The sequence below is a fragment of the Aspergillus fumigatus genome, chromosome 7 (genome assembly GCF_000002655.1).
Source record: "Aspergillus fumigatus Af293 chromosome 7, whole genome shotgun sequence".
NCBI lineage: Eukaryota > Fungi > Ascomycota > Eurotiomycetes > Eurotiales > Aspergillaceae > Aspergillus > Aspergillus fumigatus.
The window spans coordinates 357,581-375,581 of record NC_007200.1 but is presented as its reverse complement, the minus strand read 5'-3'; the positions used below and the strand labels follow the sequence as shown (position 1 = coordinate 375,581).

Sequence of the window (18,001 nt, the reverse complement as noted above, 5' to 3'; positions counted from 1 at the left end):
TTGAAAGAAGGGGCTTTCTTTATGCGTCAGTAAGCTCCGTAGCCACTACCCCCAGCACAGGAGTATATCCATCAGAAGAGGTGCAAAACAAACCCGAACAGGCTCTCTCTTCAGCAGTGTCAGCACTCGGCAAGAATTGAGCTAATAGAATCTAACAGTCCGTCATTCCGCAGCACGCATCTCAGCATTAGTACTCAACAGATGGAAACATAGGCCCAAACAGAGCCCTCTAGGAAATATGAGACTTTGGGCCGAGATTTGAGACGCTTGAAAGACAACATCGGACAAGGCTTTGTATACGATACTATGTTCATTCTTGTGAAAGTCTACCGATAATCCATGTTTTGGGTATGGCAGAAGGGTCTGCTATTACCCTCACACACAACAGTAATGATATTCACTACCAGCCATAGCGCGCTTCACAGGAGCACTGATCAAGGTCAGGAGCTGTTTTTGATTCTGTCCTTCTCCCCCAACTTGCCAGTACAACAAATCTCACTTCCAGCCTTCCTTGGATTGTGCCATCTATCTGATCGCTTTCCATCCCAAGACTCATCTGACCTTGGATAACCCTCGAGACCAAGACTTGATGAGCACATCTCACTGCTGGAATGGAAACAAACAGAACCGAAGACTTCCCTTCGCACTGGAAAGCAACACTCCTCGGGGAAGCTTTCTGGAAAGACGCAGAGCGGTTCAACCAGCCCATCAACGACAGCATCGAAGCCAGTAAGCTCCTTCTCCTTCTTGCCTATACCTGCCCCATTACCGCAACCTTCGTCCTAACAATGAATGCTCATGTGTTGTCAACGTAATAATCTAGATCGCAGTTCAGCTTTACATTTACAATTGAGTTTTCCTTTCAACCTGACTCCCGCAAGACGCCCGCCTATCGAGGACGTTTCGAAGGAAGTAGAGGTCGAAAAGAAGCAACGCCGTCACTTTAGCATGAGCGACGTGTTGAATCTCAACTCGTTTTCCAACGCTCGAAGTTCATTCTCTCAAAGCCGTTTCTTCGACCTGGGCAAAAGCTCGCGCTCACGCTCTCAGTCTCGCTCCCCAACTCGAGCCCCGAGTATCTCGTCAGAAACCCGCCGTCGCCGCTTCCGCAACCCCTTCAATATGGCAAGTAGCAAGAGGAACGAGAAGATCGAGTCCGTTCTGGCTACCCCGATCCCCCAGGAGCCAGGCACACCAGCAAGACCTCTCATATACTTCCGCGGCGGAGCAACCTGGAACCACCTCCCGAAGGACCTGACCGCATTAGGAATTGACGTCTTCTGGCCCGTCAAAGAGGGTCAAGACGTCGAGGAGGGCATGCTCAAAATTGAAGAAATGGCTCCACTTTGCCAGTTTCGCAACCTGCGCACGCTGAAAATCACGGGGATGATGCAGTCGTACCAGAGGTATATCTGGCAGGCTGCCTGGCTCAATACCGAGCTCGAGGAGCTAGAGCTGGGAATGGCGCTTGAGCCTAGGATCCGCCGTAGTGCAAGTAAGAGATGGCCCTATATCAAGGGCGGCTGGAGGCTCGATGAAGCACATCACAGCGAGCCAGTCTACTAGTAAGTTTGATTGATCCAGGAGTGATAAAGCAGGATACAAGCTAAGATGCTTCAACAGCGGCCATGCAGGCGATGGAACTCTTGACCCCAAAATCGGAGCAGGCGAGTACCTCGACAAGACCGCCATTGAGAAAGCCAAAGTCCGCGCCATGGTCATGGGCCGTACGCTGAATCGCCTCTCCATCAAGACGCTGACCCTGACCGGCTTCGTAGTCGATGCTGACCCCTTCATCCACTGGTTCGACCCGAAGCATCTCAAATGCATAAACTTCAAGGATTTTTGCGTTGATGCCGGCTTCTACCTGCCCTGGCCGATGAGGAAGGTGGCGATCCACTACCCGCTTGATGTGTCGACGGAGCCGGTGCCCGCTCGCAGGATCGACCCGCTCAGGGAGTTGAAGGTTATCGAGCTAAAGGGCAGAAAGAAAGTTGGAGAAATGCCGTTCCGTGGTTCTGAGAGCCTTAAGCAGCCTCCTCTACGGAATCTGTTCTGGAGGAAGACTTCTGTGAAGAAACGCGAGACAGATGGTGAAATGTATCAGGGAAGAATGGTTAATCATCATTAGGAAACGGTATCCTCTACCATCTACCCTTTCCCAAGGCTATAGTCTTAGTCTGGTTCTAGATCATAGTAGCGTGAACGTCGATGGCTGAAGCTGCTATAATTATTGAATTAATCAGCAGAGAGCTTAGGCAGCTGTCGTTGGGGGATCTGTATCTGAGCAGCAAGTACTCCAAATGCGAAACTAAAGAACCGATCTGTTCGACCTATCAAAACGTATTATACATCCTTTAGGATCATCAAAGCTAGGTAACATTTGAACCAACTCGTACATTCGCGCATAGAATAGCAACTCATCAAGAGAGGAGCACACGCTATTGTGTGTGTTCTCAGAGACTCAGTCCGCCTCACCTGCTCTCAATAGGAGGGCCTTCATAATAGCATTCATCGCACTTCCGTGCAACTGCTGCTGAACCCGTGGTTCAGGCGATTCACGAAGCATCAAGCTCACGCTCCATCCTCCTCGCTGATCCGAATAGCTCCTTCGTTTCCGATGCCATTAGACCAGAATCCGTCAACGTAGAGAGATCTGAGAAGTATTAGTTTAACATATATCAAGTAGGAGCGTCATGCACAAGATATACTTACAATCCATTAGCGCTGTCGTGTGCCAGGATCAACCAGTACCCGAGTAAGCCCTGAGTGAAGATGTCATAGATGGCGAAGACAACCGTCTCGGTATCGACATTCATCTTCAAAGCCAGGGAACCGGCCGCGAGAGCACTAGATTCGTCAGCTACTCACTTCCGCGTTGTCTGAAGAGGGCGGTCACGTACATTGGGTACAGCACTTTGACAACCAAAGTCACACCAGACAAAGACGCAAAGAACCGTCTAGTCTGTGCATCCTTGTTATTGGCCGCCTTGCCTCCATTGATTGCAACATGGTAAACCGTAGTGAGGTACCCCAGAGCGCTGACGGTGAACCAGACCCATCTGCGCGACGTATGCCCCACGAAGGTGCCAAGCAGTCCGGAACCTAACATAACATAATCAGCAGCAATGGCGACGAGCAGATGCGCGCCAGGAAGACCCGATACCAACGCCAGGTTGATGAGGCTGAGTGGCTCGGTCACGAACCAGTTGAGGTAGCGCAGCCACATTACCTGGCGGAAGTAATCCTGCGTGGTATCGGGGACATGCTTGTGGGTATGCTTCAGAGAGTCGTGTTTCCAGGCCATGCCGCTTCCCGTTGCGAGGGCAAGGTAGACGATGAATGAGACGGTGGTCATGATGGAGACCAATGTGTGGAAGACGCGCTTTGACTGCGATGTATGAGTCTCAATCCATGAGTACGACAGTTTTAGTACGTACCAACGGCACCCGAGCACTAAGCGTGTAGAATACCAGTGACGAGAGTCCCATGAGAACCGTAACCACCCTGAACCTATCAGCCACGCTTTTGGTGAATCACGTCAAAAATATGCATACCATAATGTCCGCTTGCCCGTCGTTCCGAGTTCCTGGAAAATGGGGGTATCCCCGGGAATAACGGTAGGTACTGGACCTACTGACGAGGTCGAAGTAGGCAAGGGAAAAGGGCGCTTCGTTTGAGACAACATCGAGTCGAACATCTTGAATGGTGTAATTCCGCTGTGTTGCCCTCCAAATGTGTTCGTTAGTGTCAGGAATTTTGACTGTTCTGCTCTTTATAGCTCCAGGGAAGAATGATCAATAGCTGATCTGATCGGGCACTGGAGAACCAAGTTCGATGATCGACACGTCAAAACGAGATTCATCCCCGCCAACATCAATTTAAAAGAGGAAGCTTTCGTGGCACAATTGTCGTCATATTGCCTGGACTCATACTCGGGGGGAATTGATTTGCGGGCTGCGAAGAGCTATCGTCATGCTGACCTCGATGGTGGCGTCATCAAAACTGGGAAGTTATTTCTACTCGTACAGCAAAACATTCCACAGCCAATAACACTCATCGGCACCTATAATCGCCAAGGTTCTAGAGCGGATGCAGGCCGCAAGCAGCTGGATGTTGGATCAATATGAGCTTCTGGTCACCTGAGCTAGGACTTCCCAAAAATCTTTGCCACGGCGAAGAAGACGGCATCATACCACTGCTGCCTTACATCCTCTCAAGAACATCCCTGCGTTCTGTAACCAAGGACATCAAGATGCCATCGCATAATTCTCGTAGGCTAGGTTTCATTTCAATCCCTGACGTGATGCGGGGTCCACATCCGTTGTAGTACTACCTAAATTCGGAACCAGAATGGAGGGGGTTACTGTACATAATCAAGCTGGGGGAACAAATAGAACATGGATCTCTAGACTCGACCAAGAGCCGATGGTCGAATAAGAATCAGAGGACGGATCAGGAAAGGAATCAGACAGTGCCATTAGTAACAGTCTCGCCAGGTGTTGACGCATCAAGGTCTCGCACAACATCCTCACAACGATTGCACACTCTACCATCAACGTGAGGTTCTGGGACAACATATCGCCAGCAACGAGGACACTTATCCGCTTGTGGCGTGTAGATGTACACAGTTCCCTTCCCTCCGCTGGGAAGTTCATACGCGTCGCTGTACTGCCACTCTGCGTCAAGAACGGCAGCCGGGACCGGCTCTCCGTGCGCGCCGAGTGTCACTGAAGAGACAACGAACATGTCATTGAGCTCTGACAGATTGCGTTGCAAGGCGGACTCTGTCGAATTGCCCTCAGGTAACACGATATGAACGAATGACTGGAGAGAAGAGCCTAGTTGCTTCTTGCCTCTCGCTTGCTCTTGCAGAGCCTTGATGACAGAACTCACCCCTACGATTTCCTGATAATCAGCCTCGAGAGACTGGTCCAACCAGTCGATAGGCGGCGTCGAGGCTACACGCTTCAAGGGATGCTCACATTGCAGCTTGATGGCTTCGGGGGTATGTTCCCAGGTCTCTTCCACAAGTAAGGGCGTGATAGGAGCCAGTATTTCCTGAAGGTAGTTATAGATGTGGAACAGGGTCGTCTGAGCGGCGCGTCTGCTGGTGCTGCTCTCCCCATAGGTGTAGAGACGGTCCTTGATCGCCTCCATGTAGAAGGCCGAAAATTGAAGATTAGCCCACCGGTTCATTGCGTTTACAGCCTTGTAGAACTCGAAATTTTCGCATGCTTTTTGACAGGTGAGGACCATCTCGGACAGGTGCAAAAGTGCCATGCGGTCCACCTGCTGCAACTGACTGTACGGAAGTTGGTCCTGTGGCCGGAAGTCGGACAGAGCACCCAGAAGGAGCTTGAATGTCACACGGAATTTGTGCAAGCTGGTGTTGACGGTCTGAAGCACTTGTTTTCCTATCACAACGTCCCGTGTGTAGTCGCTGCTTGCAACCCACATTCGAAGCGCATCAGGCCCCAGAGCATCGTATACTAGCTCTTTGTTTTGTTGCTTCCCTTTGCCTTTCCTCGGCTTAAGGGGGGGTAGAAGGGTTCCGTCCATGATCGACTGTGGGTGGATCACGTTCCCAATGGACTTACTCATCTTGCGTCCTTCTTCGTCGAGAGTAAACCCATGGGTGACAAGGTTCTTGAATGGCGCTCGAGGAGTAGCAGTCTGCCCTGAAGCAAGCTGATGAGAAATGTATGTGAGAAGTCCGGACTGGAACCAGCCGCGGTGCTGGTCAGTGCCTTCGAGGTAAACATCCGCTGGACATCCATCACGAGGAGGGGTGTCAATCTCTGTCCAGCTTGTACCGCTATCAAACCACACATCCATGGTGTCAGTGCCGCGCCTGTAGCCGGAAGCGGACTCTTCTCGCAGTGTGGGCGGAATCCAAGCAGGGTCATTCATATCGTCAGTCCACCATGCATCAATGCCTCGTTCGTCGATCACAGACATGATGTGCGAGACGCTGTCCCGGGTGAGCACAGCATCGCCTGTGGCCCGATTATAAAGGGCAGGAATTGGGACACCCCAGGCACGTTGGCGTGAAATGCACCATTCGCTACGGTTCTTCACAAAGTTCTCCAGGCGTTGCTTTCCAGAACTGGGGACGAATCTGACATCCTCCAAAGCCTTTACAGCGCTGTCACGGATGTCTGCTACATCCGCAAACCATTGTTCAGTTGCTCGAATGATGATTGGAAGCTTGGACCTCCAATCGTACGGATACTTATGCTCGTACTCATGTTTTGCCAGTAGGTAGCCTTGCGACTCAATGTACTCGAGCACAGCGACAGTCCCTTCTCCCAGGACACTTTTCCCACTCAGCCTCGTTGGATCACTGGGCATGGCCTTGTCGGTGAATCTACCATGGTCATCAACGGGAGCAAACGCAGGAATGCCGCGAGGAACACAAGCTTCATAGTCGTCCATACCATGACCAGGAGCGCAATGCACAAGCCCTGAACCCGAGTCGGCAGTGACAAAGTCCGCAGCTATGATCGGCTGCGGTTCCGCGTCGGCTGACTTGAAAAGCGGTCGATACTTTGTCTGGTCTGCTAGCTCCGAGCCACGAATAGACGGAATGATAACGGTCAGATCCTCCTTCAACATATGTTCCAGGTACTCAAGCCGCGATTGAGCGATAAGAAGCTGCCCATGAGTATCCGATTGAACGATCATATAATCCAAGGATCCGTGAACAGCAATCACGGCGTTGGCGGGAAGTGTCCAAGGCGTCGTAGTCCAAATAACGGCACTGAGGTCTTTAAGCTGTACCAGAGGGTCTTGAGCCAATTGTGGTGGAACTGAGACGAGAGGAAATCTGACCAGGGCAGCGGTGGAAACATGATCGTCTTTGTATTCCAATTCGGCTTCCGCAAGCGCTGTCCCGGTAGACGGCGACCAGTAGACAGGTTTGAACCTTCTATAGATCAATCCCTTATCCACCATCTCCCGAAAGACACCAAGTTGTCTTTTCTCGAATTCCTTGTCCATAGTCTTCCAATGGCCGTCCCAGTCGGCCATCACGCCAAAGCTTCGGAAGCCTTTCATCTGTTCTTTGACCGTCCGCCCTGCCAGCTTGCGTGCAGCTCTTCGAATAGCAGCAGCACCGATAGATCCCCCGGTGTTTCCAAGCTCTTTCTGAAGATCCAGCGCCTTGAGCTCGATGGGTAATCCATGGCAATCCCATCCGGGCACATACCGAACGCGCTTCCCTTTAGCCAGCTGCACTCGGCAGATTATGTCCTTCAATATCTTGTTGAGAGCATGTCCAATGTGAAGGTCGCCATTTGCGTAGGGTGGTCCATCGTGCAATACAAATGGACGGTCGGCGGGCCTTTCACGGCGCTGCCAGGCGTAGAGCTCGTCGGTGCATCGCTGTAGGTATTTTGTCTGGTCGGCCGGCGTCACGCGTGCGGGGAATGTTGACTTGGGGAGTTTCAGCGTCGACGACCAGGACCGAGTGAGCGACCGCGGCAATTCCGGCATACTACCGCTGAAGCATAATCCCGCCTCGGAGGTGAGGTTGAAGTTGGTTCTGTTGGAGATTTGGGTTGAAGTTAAGAGCGGAGACGGATGGAAAATAATTATGGGGGCTGATCCTCTACAGATTCGGGGCCAATCGGAGATAACACTAGAGCTTTTCTAGTGCCTGGCATTCCAAAGTTAATATACTATATCTACACGGTACACCCTACTATGTCGACCCTTTGCATATTTACCGATATGACGAATATTTTTGGGAGAAGACCATCGTTTTCAGTTACAAAGGTAATCCTATTGGAAGAGATATTAAGATATCATCTAATTGGCAACGTCGTGACTCATATGTCGTGACTCATGATGTCCGACTTGATAGGAGAACTCCAGACTCCGGTCTATACCATCCCAACTAGCAATCAATATACGGTCAAGCAGCTGACAGCACCATTCTTCATCACTTCGAATAGTAATCCGGGGAAGCCGAATAGTTCTGTATTACCCAAGCCCCCATCGTGACCATCGTGACCGTTTCGGTGTTCTCTGGCAGTAGTTTCCTCCCAGCCACCGAGGAACTCGACACTACTCTCAGGGCTGTCCCCCCAACCGCGATTCAGCACCATGGGCCGCTGCAGGGCCCGCTCTTCTGCAGCGCTTGCATAAGATCCTTTCCAGACCTCCCTCAACTTCTCGGAAATCACGTCGTACGGGGTCTCGGATGTCACGACATCACCTGCCGGATTGAGACTAATCGTCCAACGACTGCGTCGATGCCGGTTGAAGGGATATGAGCCTGGAATATTTCCATGCAGTATAATCTTAGTGACGACGAGTTGGGAAGAAGGGGGTGGAGGCGATGCGTCGGCCAAATCAGATCCCGGAAACGCAGGGCCGACGACAGTGGGATACGAGATAAATGCATCGAAACCGTGATGGAAATAATTAAAGAAGCATTCGGTAGGGAGCGACGAAGGGTCAATATTATTGACAGGGGAAACTTCCTCATCAGAGTCATCAGTGACGCTGTTGCTCGAAGATTGATCTGTGTCAGTGACATCGATCCCCCTACCCGGGGAAGGGCTCATGTGCAGTGTATCTGTTGCAGTATTATTACCGGCTGCCCGGTGAATGGAAATTCTCCGGTCATTCTTCCGATAGATAGCATCAGGTGGTCCAAACTCAGCAATAAGATCCTGTGGAGTCGTCTCCGAGAGTGTAATACTAGTAGGAGGGCTAGATCTGCGGATTACCTCCATCTTGCCGGCGCCGAAGACGATGAACTCTTCAATTTCATCCGAGACGAGATCACGGTTCTTGCCACTTAGTGCTGGAGAGCGAGGATATTGCGGCTGCCGCGAGAATAATTTATCCCTAGCCTCCGGCCACGAGGCACCCTGAAATATAGCCATGGATGTTGCTGGTAAAGCTGCCGATGAAGAAAGCAGGGCTACAAAGTCACATTGCTCCGCCCATGCTGAGTTCTGTAGAGGGAACGAGAACGCAATCCCTGGATACGAGAGCACATATGTCCCATACGGTGATTGACCGTCACCTGGAGGAGTATATTCTCCCGGGTAGGAGGGCCCGAAGAGGCGATTGTAGATATGACGAAAACTAGGACCTTGTTGCGAAACGGCTTGTTCTTGTGGTTTTACGGCCTTCATTACTTCTTGATTTTTGTAAACCAGAGTGATTTTCGAGAAGTCTAGCACCTCAATGAGCCGTAGCCTTTGATCGGGCCCATCAAATCGCAAGCGAAGGCCATTTGAAGGTAGCTGCAGAATGACTGGCTTCCGCACGGGATCGGATGAGGAGTAGGCAAGATCGACTGCGGGGTAGAGGTGTGGATGTGATTTTACACGAGTTAAAACATTGTGGAGGGAAGCACCAAGCGCTATTAAAGGTCAGCTCTATAAGGAAAAGTAGTAACAGAGGAGAACTTGCTGATAAAGCCCAGTCCCTTCCCAGGAGATATCTGGGCCTGCGTGGGAGCTCTTGGGGCGGTCATGGCGATCAGGGACCGATCCTCATCATGAGGTATACATGTGAGTCGCGGGGAGCCGCTTGGACGGGTACAGAGCTTTTTTCCACAGATAGACAACGTAAGATAAATTACCAAATAATACTGGAGATGCCAGTTTAGATGTGAGTGAGATGACTGAGATGACAGAACATGATGATAAAGAGTAGACAGGGTCGCAGATATGTATGCAGATGGATAGGTGATGACCACATCGGATCATGTGAGAGGGGCGGATGACCCCCTGGAGCACGGGCCATATAACGCCGTGTGCGCAACATGCGGGTTTGTTTACATTTTCCTTTTTCAGTCTCCGTCGAGCCACAACAAACGTTGGCCTAATTACTTTGATATCTACGGAGAGGGACAACTTACCGACATTCAGCGACCAACCGAACAATTTTCTTGCTAGATTGCTAGCATACTTCTCTCCAATAGTCATTGTTTCCTTGTTTTGGATTATCGGAATAATTTGCTTGTTGACCTTTCATCATGGCCGGCCCCCAACGGCCTGCCTCCGGCCTACCCACCAGGAGGACGGGAACACGACAAGCAGTACGGCGCCCGAACTCGTCAGCGACTGAGAGAAGGACATCATTGGCGATACCGGCAAAAGCTTCTGTCCCTAACGCGTCTCGTCTGAAGTCACCCAGCGACACGCCCAGCATCTCTGCGATAAGGAATCAGAGAGATTATGAGCGCGAAATTAACGAAGACACGAGTATTCACGTGGTTGTACGCTGCCGTGGGCGTAATGATCGCGAGATTAAGGAAAACAGCGGCGTGGTAGTATCAACCGAGGGAGCAAAGGGAAAGACTGTGGAGCTGTCAATGGGTCCAAATGCAGTTTCGAATAAAGCTTACACTTTCGACAAAGTCTTTTCAGCTGCGGCTGATCAAGTCACTGTATACGAGGACGTTGTTCTTCCAATTGTGAACGAGGTCAGCTATTTACTGCAAACCTTGTGAAAAATAGCAAGAGGTCGACCAGCTAACGGAAACAGATGCTCGCGGGCTACAACTGTACTATCTTCGCGTACGGGCAGACAGGAACGGGCAAAACGTACACCATGTCAGGTGATATGACAGACACTCTTGGGATACTTTCTGACAATGCTGGTATCATACCACGTGTTTTGTACTCGTTGTTCCACAAGCTCGAGGATACGGAAAGCACGGTAAAATGCTCTTTCATTGAGCTTTACAACGAAGAGCTGCGCGATTTGCTTTCAGCCGAGGAAAACCCAAAGTTGAAGATATTCGAGAACGAGAAAAAGGGCACCAGTGGCAGCACACTTGTACAAGGGATGGAAGAAACGTGGATTGACTCGGCTTCTGCTGGTATTAAGCTACTTCAGCTTGGCAGCCACAAGCGCCAAGTCGCTGCGACCAAATGCAACGACCTTAGCTCTCGAAGCCACACGATCTTCACGATTACGGTCTATACCAAGCGGACCACTGAGAACGGTGACGACTACATCAGTTCTGGAAAGCTCAACCTGGTTGACCTGGCTGGTAGTGAGAATATCCAGCGCAGCGGTGCTGAGAATAAGCGAGCTACAGAGGCTGGTTTGATCAATAAATCTCTGCTCACTCTTGGCCGTGTGATCAATGCTCTCGTGGATAAAAGTCCGCACATCCCATATAGGTAAGTGACACGTCTTCAGGGCCTCTTCGGGGAAGGGGAAGCTAACTGCAAGCAGAGAATCAAAACTCACACGGTTGTTGCAAGATTCTCTCGGCGGGCGAACAAAAACATGCATAATTGCCACAATCTCACCCTCTCGTAGCAATCTCGAAGAGACCATATCCACGCTGGACTACGCATTCAGGGCGAAGAACATCCGCAATAAACCTCAGATCAATTATATGGCGAAAAAGACTCTTCTTCGAGAGTTCACACTAGAAATTGAGAAGTTGAAAGGGGAACTTATCGCCACAAGACATAGGAACGGTGTTTACATGACACCCGATGCCTACGAGCAGATGACGATGGAGAGCGAATCCCGAAGAATTGTCAACGAGGAACAAAGAGCCAAGATCGAGTCCATGGAGTCAAGCCTACGGAACAAGGTTCAAGAGCTATTCACGTTGACCAGCAACTTTAACAACCTCAAGAAGGATCATGAGGATACACGTGCTGCGTTGAACGAGACCAACGACATCCTTGAGAAAACGGAGATTGTTTTGAAGGATACAAGAGCCACTCTCGAAGAGGAAGAAATGTTACGCAAAGCCCATCAGGATACGGAAGCCCAACTACGCAATATTGGGTCCGATTTGGTATTGACGCTGGAAAAGACAGTTGGTGATGTGGAAGGGTTGCACGCGAAATTAGAACGGAAAGCAGGCCTCGAGGCAACAAATCGAGAGAAATGGGAGACTTCTGTAGACGAAGTTACTGATGTGACAAGCATGGTCGACAGTAGGGTCGGGTCATTCTTAGACCGACACTCGAAGCTCGCTGAAAACTTCATCACGAAGATCAACACTTTTGTCGAGGGTGAACTGATCCAATTCCAGTCAACTGAAGAAGCACTTCGCAATTACAATCTCTCTTTCGAAAAAGCGCTACGTGAGGCTCAGGCTCAGACTTACAATTCTCATGATCAGATGAACAACGTCCTCGAAGAGATTAAGGTTCTGCGCGAGGAAGTCAAAGGCAGGGTCGGAGAGGGTTTAAATGGTCTGTCAGCAGCGGCAGCCCGTATCTCGAAAGAGGTCATCGGCGAGTTTTCAGAGTTTCACGCCCAGGTGAGCTGGATTCCCGTGTTACGGCCAAGTACCAAGTGCTAACCGACATAGCTCCACGCATCGTACAGCGCTCTTGGGAAAGATTTGAAATCCATGTTTGAGGACATGGTAGCCCATGTCAATAGCCAAAAAGCCGAGATCCATCAACTTCGCCTACAACTTCAGGAGGCTAATCAGCAGTCTGTTGAGGCGAATCGCAAGGCCTCAGCACATCTAGCCCAAGTCATGGAGGAGGAACATGCGCACGCTGAAGCGGAACGGGATCACCTCATGTCACAGATCAGGTCATTGATTGAAGAATCTCGCCAGAGACAATTCGGCCGTTTGAAGGGCAGAGTTGAGTGTGTGCGGACCGACATCATGTCTTCGGGTGACTCCTTGGAACAAGCGACAACGCACTATGATCGGCAGGTTGATGAATGGGTATTCAAGTCGGAACAGTTTGCCAAAGATGTCATTGCATCTCGAGATGAACTCAAAACCAAGATGCAGCATGATTGGGAGGTAAGAAACCATCACTCAATTAGTGATGTGTCAATACTGATTTCGCAGACATTTGATCAACGCAACGCATCTATTCAGAAAGTCACCGAGTCAGTGCACGAAGAGACCGTCCGGATTGTGGATGCCCAGATGAAAGATATGAGTAGACAGATGGGCGCATTGGATGACTTTGTCGCCAAGGCACGAGCACAGAACGGCCAGTACTGCGACGCCCACATGACTAGCCTACAGACCATGGCGTCCAATACCCAACAATCCTACGCAGCATATGAAGAACACCTATCCAGTTCTCGTGACCGAATCACCTGTTTGCAGGAGGACGCAAATCAACAAATGGAGAGCCTTCAGGAATTGACGCTACCTCTGTCCGACGAGGTTCAGAAACCCTTGTCGGAGCTTCGCACTAACATTCGGGAACGCCCTCTTCAAGAGTATATTCCAACCGGCATCACTCCTCAAAAGAGGCATTATGAGTATCCAACGACCCTGCCTCGAACCGAGTCGCATGATGCCTTGGTCAAAAGGATGAGGATCTCCAAGGAACTTGAGGCCCTGCCATTTAGCAACGCTGAGCCAAGCGCTTCTGCTACTTCTCAAGACAGTTCTACCCGCGGCACTCCATCAAAAGGCTTCGTCTACCACGATGTTGAGGACGAGGTAGGAGCCCAGCAACCTCCGTCCACTGCCGCGACTCCTTCCAACACTGGTCTTAGGGAAGTCGACGCAAACATCGTCGCAAAACAACTAGCATGTGACACTGATGATGATCCAACCGCCACTCAATCCAAGTCTTCCATTGCAGCAAACGGCCGGGTATCTCTGTCGACCGACAAACCAACAGAGATTGAGGAACCTGACGCCCCGCCCGCCAAAAGACACTGCTCCAGCTCTGGTGTAACTGATAACAAGCTTCCCCAGAAGATGCTGACGAAGAAAATGGCCGGCATGATGGAAGGCAGAGAAAATGTTCCTCTGCCCGGATCGCGTGGACGAAGGCTCAGAAGCCAACATGCCTCCGATTAAAACTTTCTTCTTGTAGTATGAGCATCTGGTGCAGATAGCTGTTGCCCTGTCATTCTTGCTCTGATACCCCTGGTTGCATGAGTCGTGGAGGCGTTTCCGGTTTCGGTGGTATAATTTCTACTTTCTGGTATCTGGTGGGAAACTCGATCTATAGTTTATGTACAGAACCTTGGCTACCCATGCATTGTCTCTGTTTTTCTGTACTTCGTTGATTTCTCGGACTTTGGACTCGCTTTTGTTTTGCAACCCAGCAATTGCGTGGATCCTGTGGCGTGTAAAATCAATTGCTACGAATACCCAGGTTTTCCAGGTTCTGACCATGGGAAACGGTGCTTGATTGGTGCTACCTTGATCACGAACATAAGCTATTCTAAGTAGGATATTAACAACTACAAATCCGGGACTTGACCATGATAAAACCAACAACCCAAATATTTGTATCAGATGAGGTCGATCACAGCGATAAAATAAACTCATCTAGCAGGAGAAGCTGATAATACGGAGCGACCACACTTCTTCTTCAACATATTAAACCGTCCTGCGACATACTTCAGATGTTGCTGTCGTCGTGTGTCTCAGCCTTGGTATTGCTATGGCCATCCATTTGTTCATGAGGGCTTGGAACCAAAACAGCATTGGCATCTACACCCCCCAGCACTTCTTCTCCTCCAAACAGGGCATCCTGGGTAGGCTGAACCTGTTGTCCAGCCTCAATAACCTGCCTGAGCTCGCCTAGGCGTTTCCCAAACTGCTCCATCATATCTTCTAGCCGTTGGCTTCCCCTATCCTTATCTCTATCTTTTCCAAACATAGTCACAGGCAGACCGGAGGTACCGCGGATCTTGAGCATCAAGCCACCAATTGACGGTTGTTCGCCTGAAGGGTTATTCTCGAATGTCGGTGCCGGTACAACTTGCGTGCTGAGCACTTGCCATGCTGGTGTCAGGCTATGTGCGGATACAACTTTGAGTTGAGGCTGGGTCTGCGGGAACCCATGTGGCCCAGATGGTGACTGCTGGTGCAGGAGAGTTCCCTGAGCGGCCGGCGAGGTGGATATGGACCTCATACCGGCCGTGCCGGCAGCGCGGGCCGGACCTGAGCTGAAGTGTTTCGCCTCATCAGGATTTGCGAGCTCCATATCGAGGATTATGTAGTTGTCGCGAACACCGGGGATAGGAGGGGGCAGGAGGGGCTCCTTCTTTGGGCTGGGGGGTTCATCGTCTTCCGGACCGGCAGTCCCGTTTCCCGCTGCGTTCGGCTGCCGCGTTGGGAGTTGGTTGTTCCCTGACTTTGCCTTCCCCTTGGAGAGATCGGGGGAGATGTCTGGCTCCATTTCCAGAGCGCGTAGAGCTGCTTCCGTTACGATGTCTGTGTCGTCGTCAGAGAAGATGTAGTGGACTGCTGGGTGGTGGTATTCGGAGGTGTTTGCATCCTCTATGAGTGTGAAGAAGGGCTGAAATGAGAGGTGTGGCACGGAGCTTATTTCATGATGGTCATCATCTCCGGGTTGTAGAGAGTAGGTATCGCCAGCCACATCGTAGGTTGTTTGCTGTTCCGGGGAGTGGCTGATTCGTTGTGCGGTAGGAGGCCGATCAAAGCTCTGCGGTCTTGATAATGTTTTGGGACCGGAGAACCCTCGGGAGGCGTGTTGAGGAGAGGATGAGTACTGAGAGGGGGTTGTGGTCTGTGTTGGCAAAGACATCTCCAGAAGCGCAGCTACATCCTTGAGTTCTGGATGATATTGGGGTGGTTTGATTTGCCCTGGTCAACGAGGATCTGTTTCAAGCTACGGAATGGCTCATCATCATCACATGGCTTGGGGGCCGTCAACTCCTTATCGATAAAGTCAGGTGACTTGCAAACCACTGTCATTGAAAACGCGTCATATGGGTAGAGCAGCTTTCGCAGTCATGAAGAAAAAGACAAAGGAAATAACGTGGGTATCATGTACATCAGAACTCCTAACACTCCGTCTGCCGTAGAACCACAAGGCTTTAAAAAAGAAAAGGTAGACAATATTACCATTCTCATTCGCCATTCTGTTTCCACTCAAACTCTGTACAGTTCATTAGCATTACATCCAGAACAGGAGCAGCAGTGTACATACTTTGTCTGCACATTGGGCACAATCCTTTCGAAGACTCCTGTTGAATCCAAGTCATAAGACAATGCTGTTCCGGAAAGTGGTCTAGTTAGCGGCTTTTAAAGAATGAGGACAAAATGATCCACAATCGCACCATATGGAAAGAGTGGCCGCATTTTCCGAGTACTGCAGAATGTAGAGTTACAGATGAGCGTTATGTCCCGTCGCCAAAGTCGAGTAGGAAGATAACTCACGAAGTGAGCAGTCGTCTCCCGGAAATTTGCAGGTTGGGCATGTTCCGTCAAATTGAACACGGCATATACCACAGACGTCGTCCTCGGGCATATCCCAGCGCCAGGTAGCGACGGCATTCCATTCCTTGATAGTAACTTTCATCTTGACGAGACTGTCTTCTTTGTTGTACAAACGTTGTGCTTCAACTGGGCAAGAAGATACACAGTTTGCAGGTATCTTAGCGGAGTTGCGACGATAAGCGCGGAGTTGTTTACCTTTTTCACATGGCGGAGAAGCAATGGCCGACTCCGCACGCCTAGATAAGTAGATGGAAAAGGCTCCCCCGCCATCCGTACACCTCTCCTCTACAGTCTACCCAGTTTGGAGGTTAACTGACCTAATTTGATCACGATATTCGTCATTCGGTATGTAAATTATTTTTATCGATCATCCCCACTGAGAACTCGTCGCGAGAATGGCTTTTGCGACTCTTCGTAGCATTCCCTCACCGACTCGTTTGATGCGTCCTACCATGGCTATTTCTCAGCACCAGAGCCGCCAGATCTCATTCTCTTCCTACCTCGTGTCACCCAGAGAACTCCATGAAGCTTTGAAGAAGAACCCGACCACGAAGATCTCCACTTCTCCACGTGTAATCCCTTTATGTGCCGCGTGGTTCATGCCCAATGACCCCGAGGGCCGCAAAGGCATTGATGCTTTTCGAAAGCATCGAATCCCTCAGGCACGATTTTTCGATCTAGACGCGATCAAGGACTCTGAATCTCCCTACCCGCATATGCTTCCTACTGTGGAAACGTTTGCTGAGGCGATGAGCGAGCTTGGTATTCGACGCGACGACGAGGTTGTGGTTTACGATACAGAAGAGCTTGGCATCTTCAGCGCCCCTCGTGTTGGCTGGACCTTACGAGTATTTGGGCATCCAAGGGTTCATGTCCTCAACAACTACAGGTTGTGGGTTCGTGACGGCTATCCAACGGAGACTGGGGAGCCAGCGCCTGTGGAGAAAACCAGCTACCCCCTCCCACAGTTCGACTCTAAGCTGGTGATTCCGTACCGAGAGTTGAAGGAGATTGCCAAGGAACACCGAAAAGAAGGATCAAAGGAGGTCGAGATCCTAGATGCTAGATCTTACGGGCGATGGGCGGGTACTGATCCCGAACCGCGCCCGGGTTTGTCTTCGGGGCATATCCCTGGCTCCAAGAGCTTGCCATTTCAAGAACTTCTTGACCCTGAAACAAAGACCTATCTTGCTCCTGAAGAGCTACGCAAGGTCTTTCAGAAGCACGAAGTCGATGAAACCAAGTCCATCATCAGCACATGCGGAACCGGCGTGACGGCCAGTGTCATTGAGACTGCTTTGAATGTGGCAGATTATGGAAATCCCAGTCTTCGGAGGGTTTATGACGGGAGCTGGACGTAAGTATCTTTTTTTTTCTCTTTGCCTTGTGCCTACGAGTTTAGACGCTGACTCTTCGCAAATAGTGAATGGGCACAGCGTGTCAACGATTCCGAGGGTCTAATTAAGAAGGCAACATGAGGAAATGAGGAAACCCCCTATTATTATTGTGGCCATTATACGATCTTGAAGGGCTTGTATGACACCATTTCTGTTCTGTCTGGAACACATATCGATTTGCGTTAGAGCGCTAGCACACACGAATAACTTAGACCTTCACTGCTGTGCGATAGATTGTACTACAGGGAATAACAATGTGCATATTCCTATTCATTTGAAATCTTCCGCATAATGTGTTGAGTAAGGATGGCGGTTTCCTCCTGGTTCACACCATCCGCCGTCTACAAGGTGGTTAGTTAGCTTAGTTAACGTAATCGGTAAGCGAGCGGATCACGCAACCGAGCGGATCACCAAACGC

The 18,001-nt window shown here is 50.4% G+C and overlaps 8 protein-coding genes across 8 annotated transcripts; 3 read left to right on the top strand and 5 right to left on the bottom strand.

Moving 5' to 3' along the window:
- Positions 1-250: 250 nt before the first annotated feature.
- AFUA_7G01440 (uncharacterized protein) lies at positions 251-2,246 on the top strand. The gene is made up of 3 exons (XM_741695.2): positions 251-811; positions 882-1,565; positions 1,624-2,246. The coding sequence occupies exons 1-3, from the start codon at positions 612-614 to the stop codon at positions 2,129-2,131; spliced, it is 1,392 nt and encodes a 463-aa protein (XP_746788.1). The 5' UTR covers positions 251-611; the 3' UTR covers positions 2,132-2,246.
- A 64-nt stretch (positions 2,247-2,310) lies between these two features.
- Positions 2,311-3,700, bottom strand: AFUA_7G01430 (opsin family protein; the record flags this gene model as incomplete). The annotated part of the gene is made up of 5 exons (XM_741696.2): positions 2,311-2,656; positions 2,716-2,850; positions 2,904-3,391; positions 3,441-3,507; positions 3,558-3,700. The coding sequence occupies 5 exons, from the start codon at positions 3,698-3,700 to the stop codon at positions 2,575-2,577; spliced, it is 915 nt and encodes a 304-aa protein (XP_746789.1). The 3' UTR covers positions 2,311-2,574.
- A 767-nt stretch (positions 3,701-4,467) lies between these two features.
- Positions 4,468-7,497, bottom strand: AFUA_7G01420 (isoleucine--tRNA ligase ISM1; the record flags this gene model as incomplete). Its single annotated transcript, XM_741697.1, has 1 exon — positions 4,468-7,497. The coding sequence occupies one exon, from the start codon at positions 7,495-7,497 to the stop codon at positions 4,468-4,470; it is 3,030 nt and encodes a 1,009-aa protein (XP_746790.1).
- Positions 7,498-7,688: 191 nt separating this feature from the next.
- On the bottom strand, positions 7,689-9,699 carry AFUA_7G01410 (UPF0183 domain protein). Its single transcript, XM_741698.2, has one exon. The coding sequence runs from the start codon at positions 9,150-9,152 to the stop codon at positions 7,908-7,910; it is 1,245 nt and encodes a 414-aa protein (XP_746791.1). The 5' UTR covers positions 9,153-9,699; the 3' UTR covers positions 7,689-7,907.
- Positions 9,700-9,823: 124 nt separating this feature from the next.
- On the top strand, positions 9,824-13,991 carry AFUA_7G01400 (putative kinesin family protein (BimC)). The gene is made up of 5 exons (XM_741699.2): positions 9,824-10,450; positions 10,513-11,156; positions 11,212-12,262; positions 12,314-12,766; positions 12,815-13,991. Exons 1-5 carry the CDS (start codon positions 10,001-10,003, stop codon positions 13,787-13,789), a joined length of 3,573 nt encoding a protein of 1,190 aa, XP_746792.1. The 5' UTR covers positions 9,824-10,000; the 3' UTR covers positions 13,790-13,991.
- A 348-nt stretch (positions 13,992-14,339) lies between these two features.
- On the bottom strand, positions 14,340-15,491 carry AFUA_7G01390 (uncharacterized protein; the record flags this gene model as incomplete). Its single annotated transcript, XM_741700.1, has 1 exon — positions 14,340-15,491. One exon carries the CDS (start codon positions 15,489-15,491, stop codon positions 14,340-14,342), a length of 1,152 nt encoding a protein of 383 aa, XP_746793.1.
- Positions 15,492-15,816: 325 nt separating this feature from the next.
- AFUA_7G01380 (anaphase promoting complex subunit 11) lies at positions 15,817-16,268 on the bottom strand (the record flags this gene model as incomplete). Its single annotated transcript, XM_741701.1, has 3 exons — positions 15,817-15,960; positions 16,027-16,058; positions 16,127-16,268. The coding sequence occupies 3 exons, from the start codon at positions 16,266-16,268 to the stop codon at positions 15,817-15,819; spliced, it is 318 nt and encodes a 105-aa protein (XP_746794.1).
- Positions 16,269-16,413: 145 nt separating this feature from the next.
- AFUA_7G01370 (sulfurtransferase) lies at positions 16,414-17,952 on the top strand. Its single transcript, XM_741702.2, has 2 exons — positions 16,414-17,543; positions 17,610-17,952. The coding sequence occupies exons 1-2, from the start codon at positions 16,582-16,584 to the stop codon at positions 17,662-17,664; spliced, it is 1,017 nt and encodes a 338-aa protein (XP_746795.1). The 5' UTR covers positions 16,414-16,581; the 3' UTR covers positions 17,665-17,952.
- Positions 17,953-18,001: the final 49 nt, after the last annotated feature.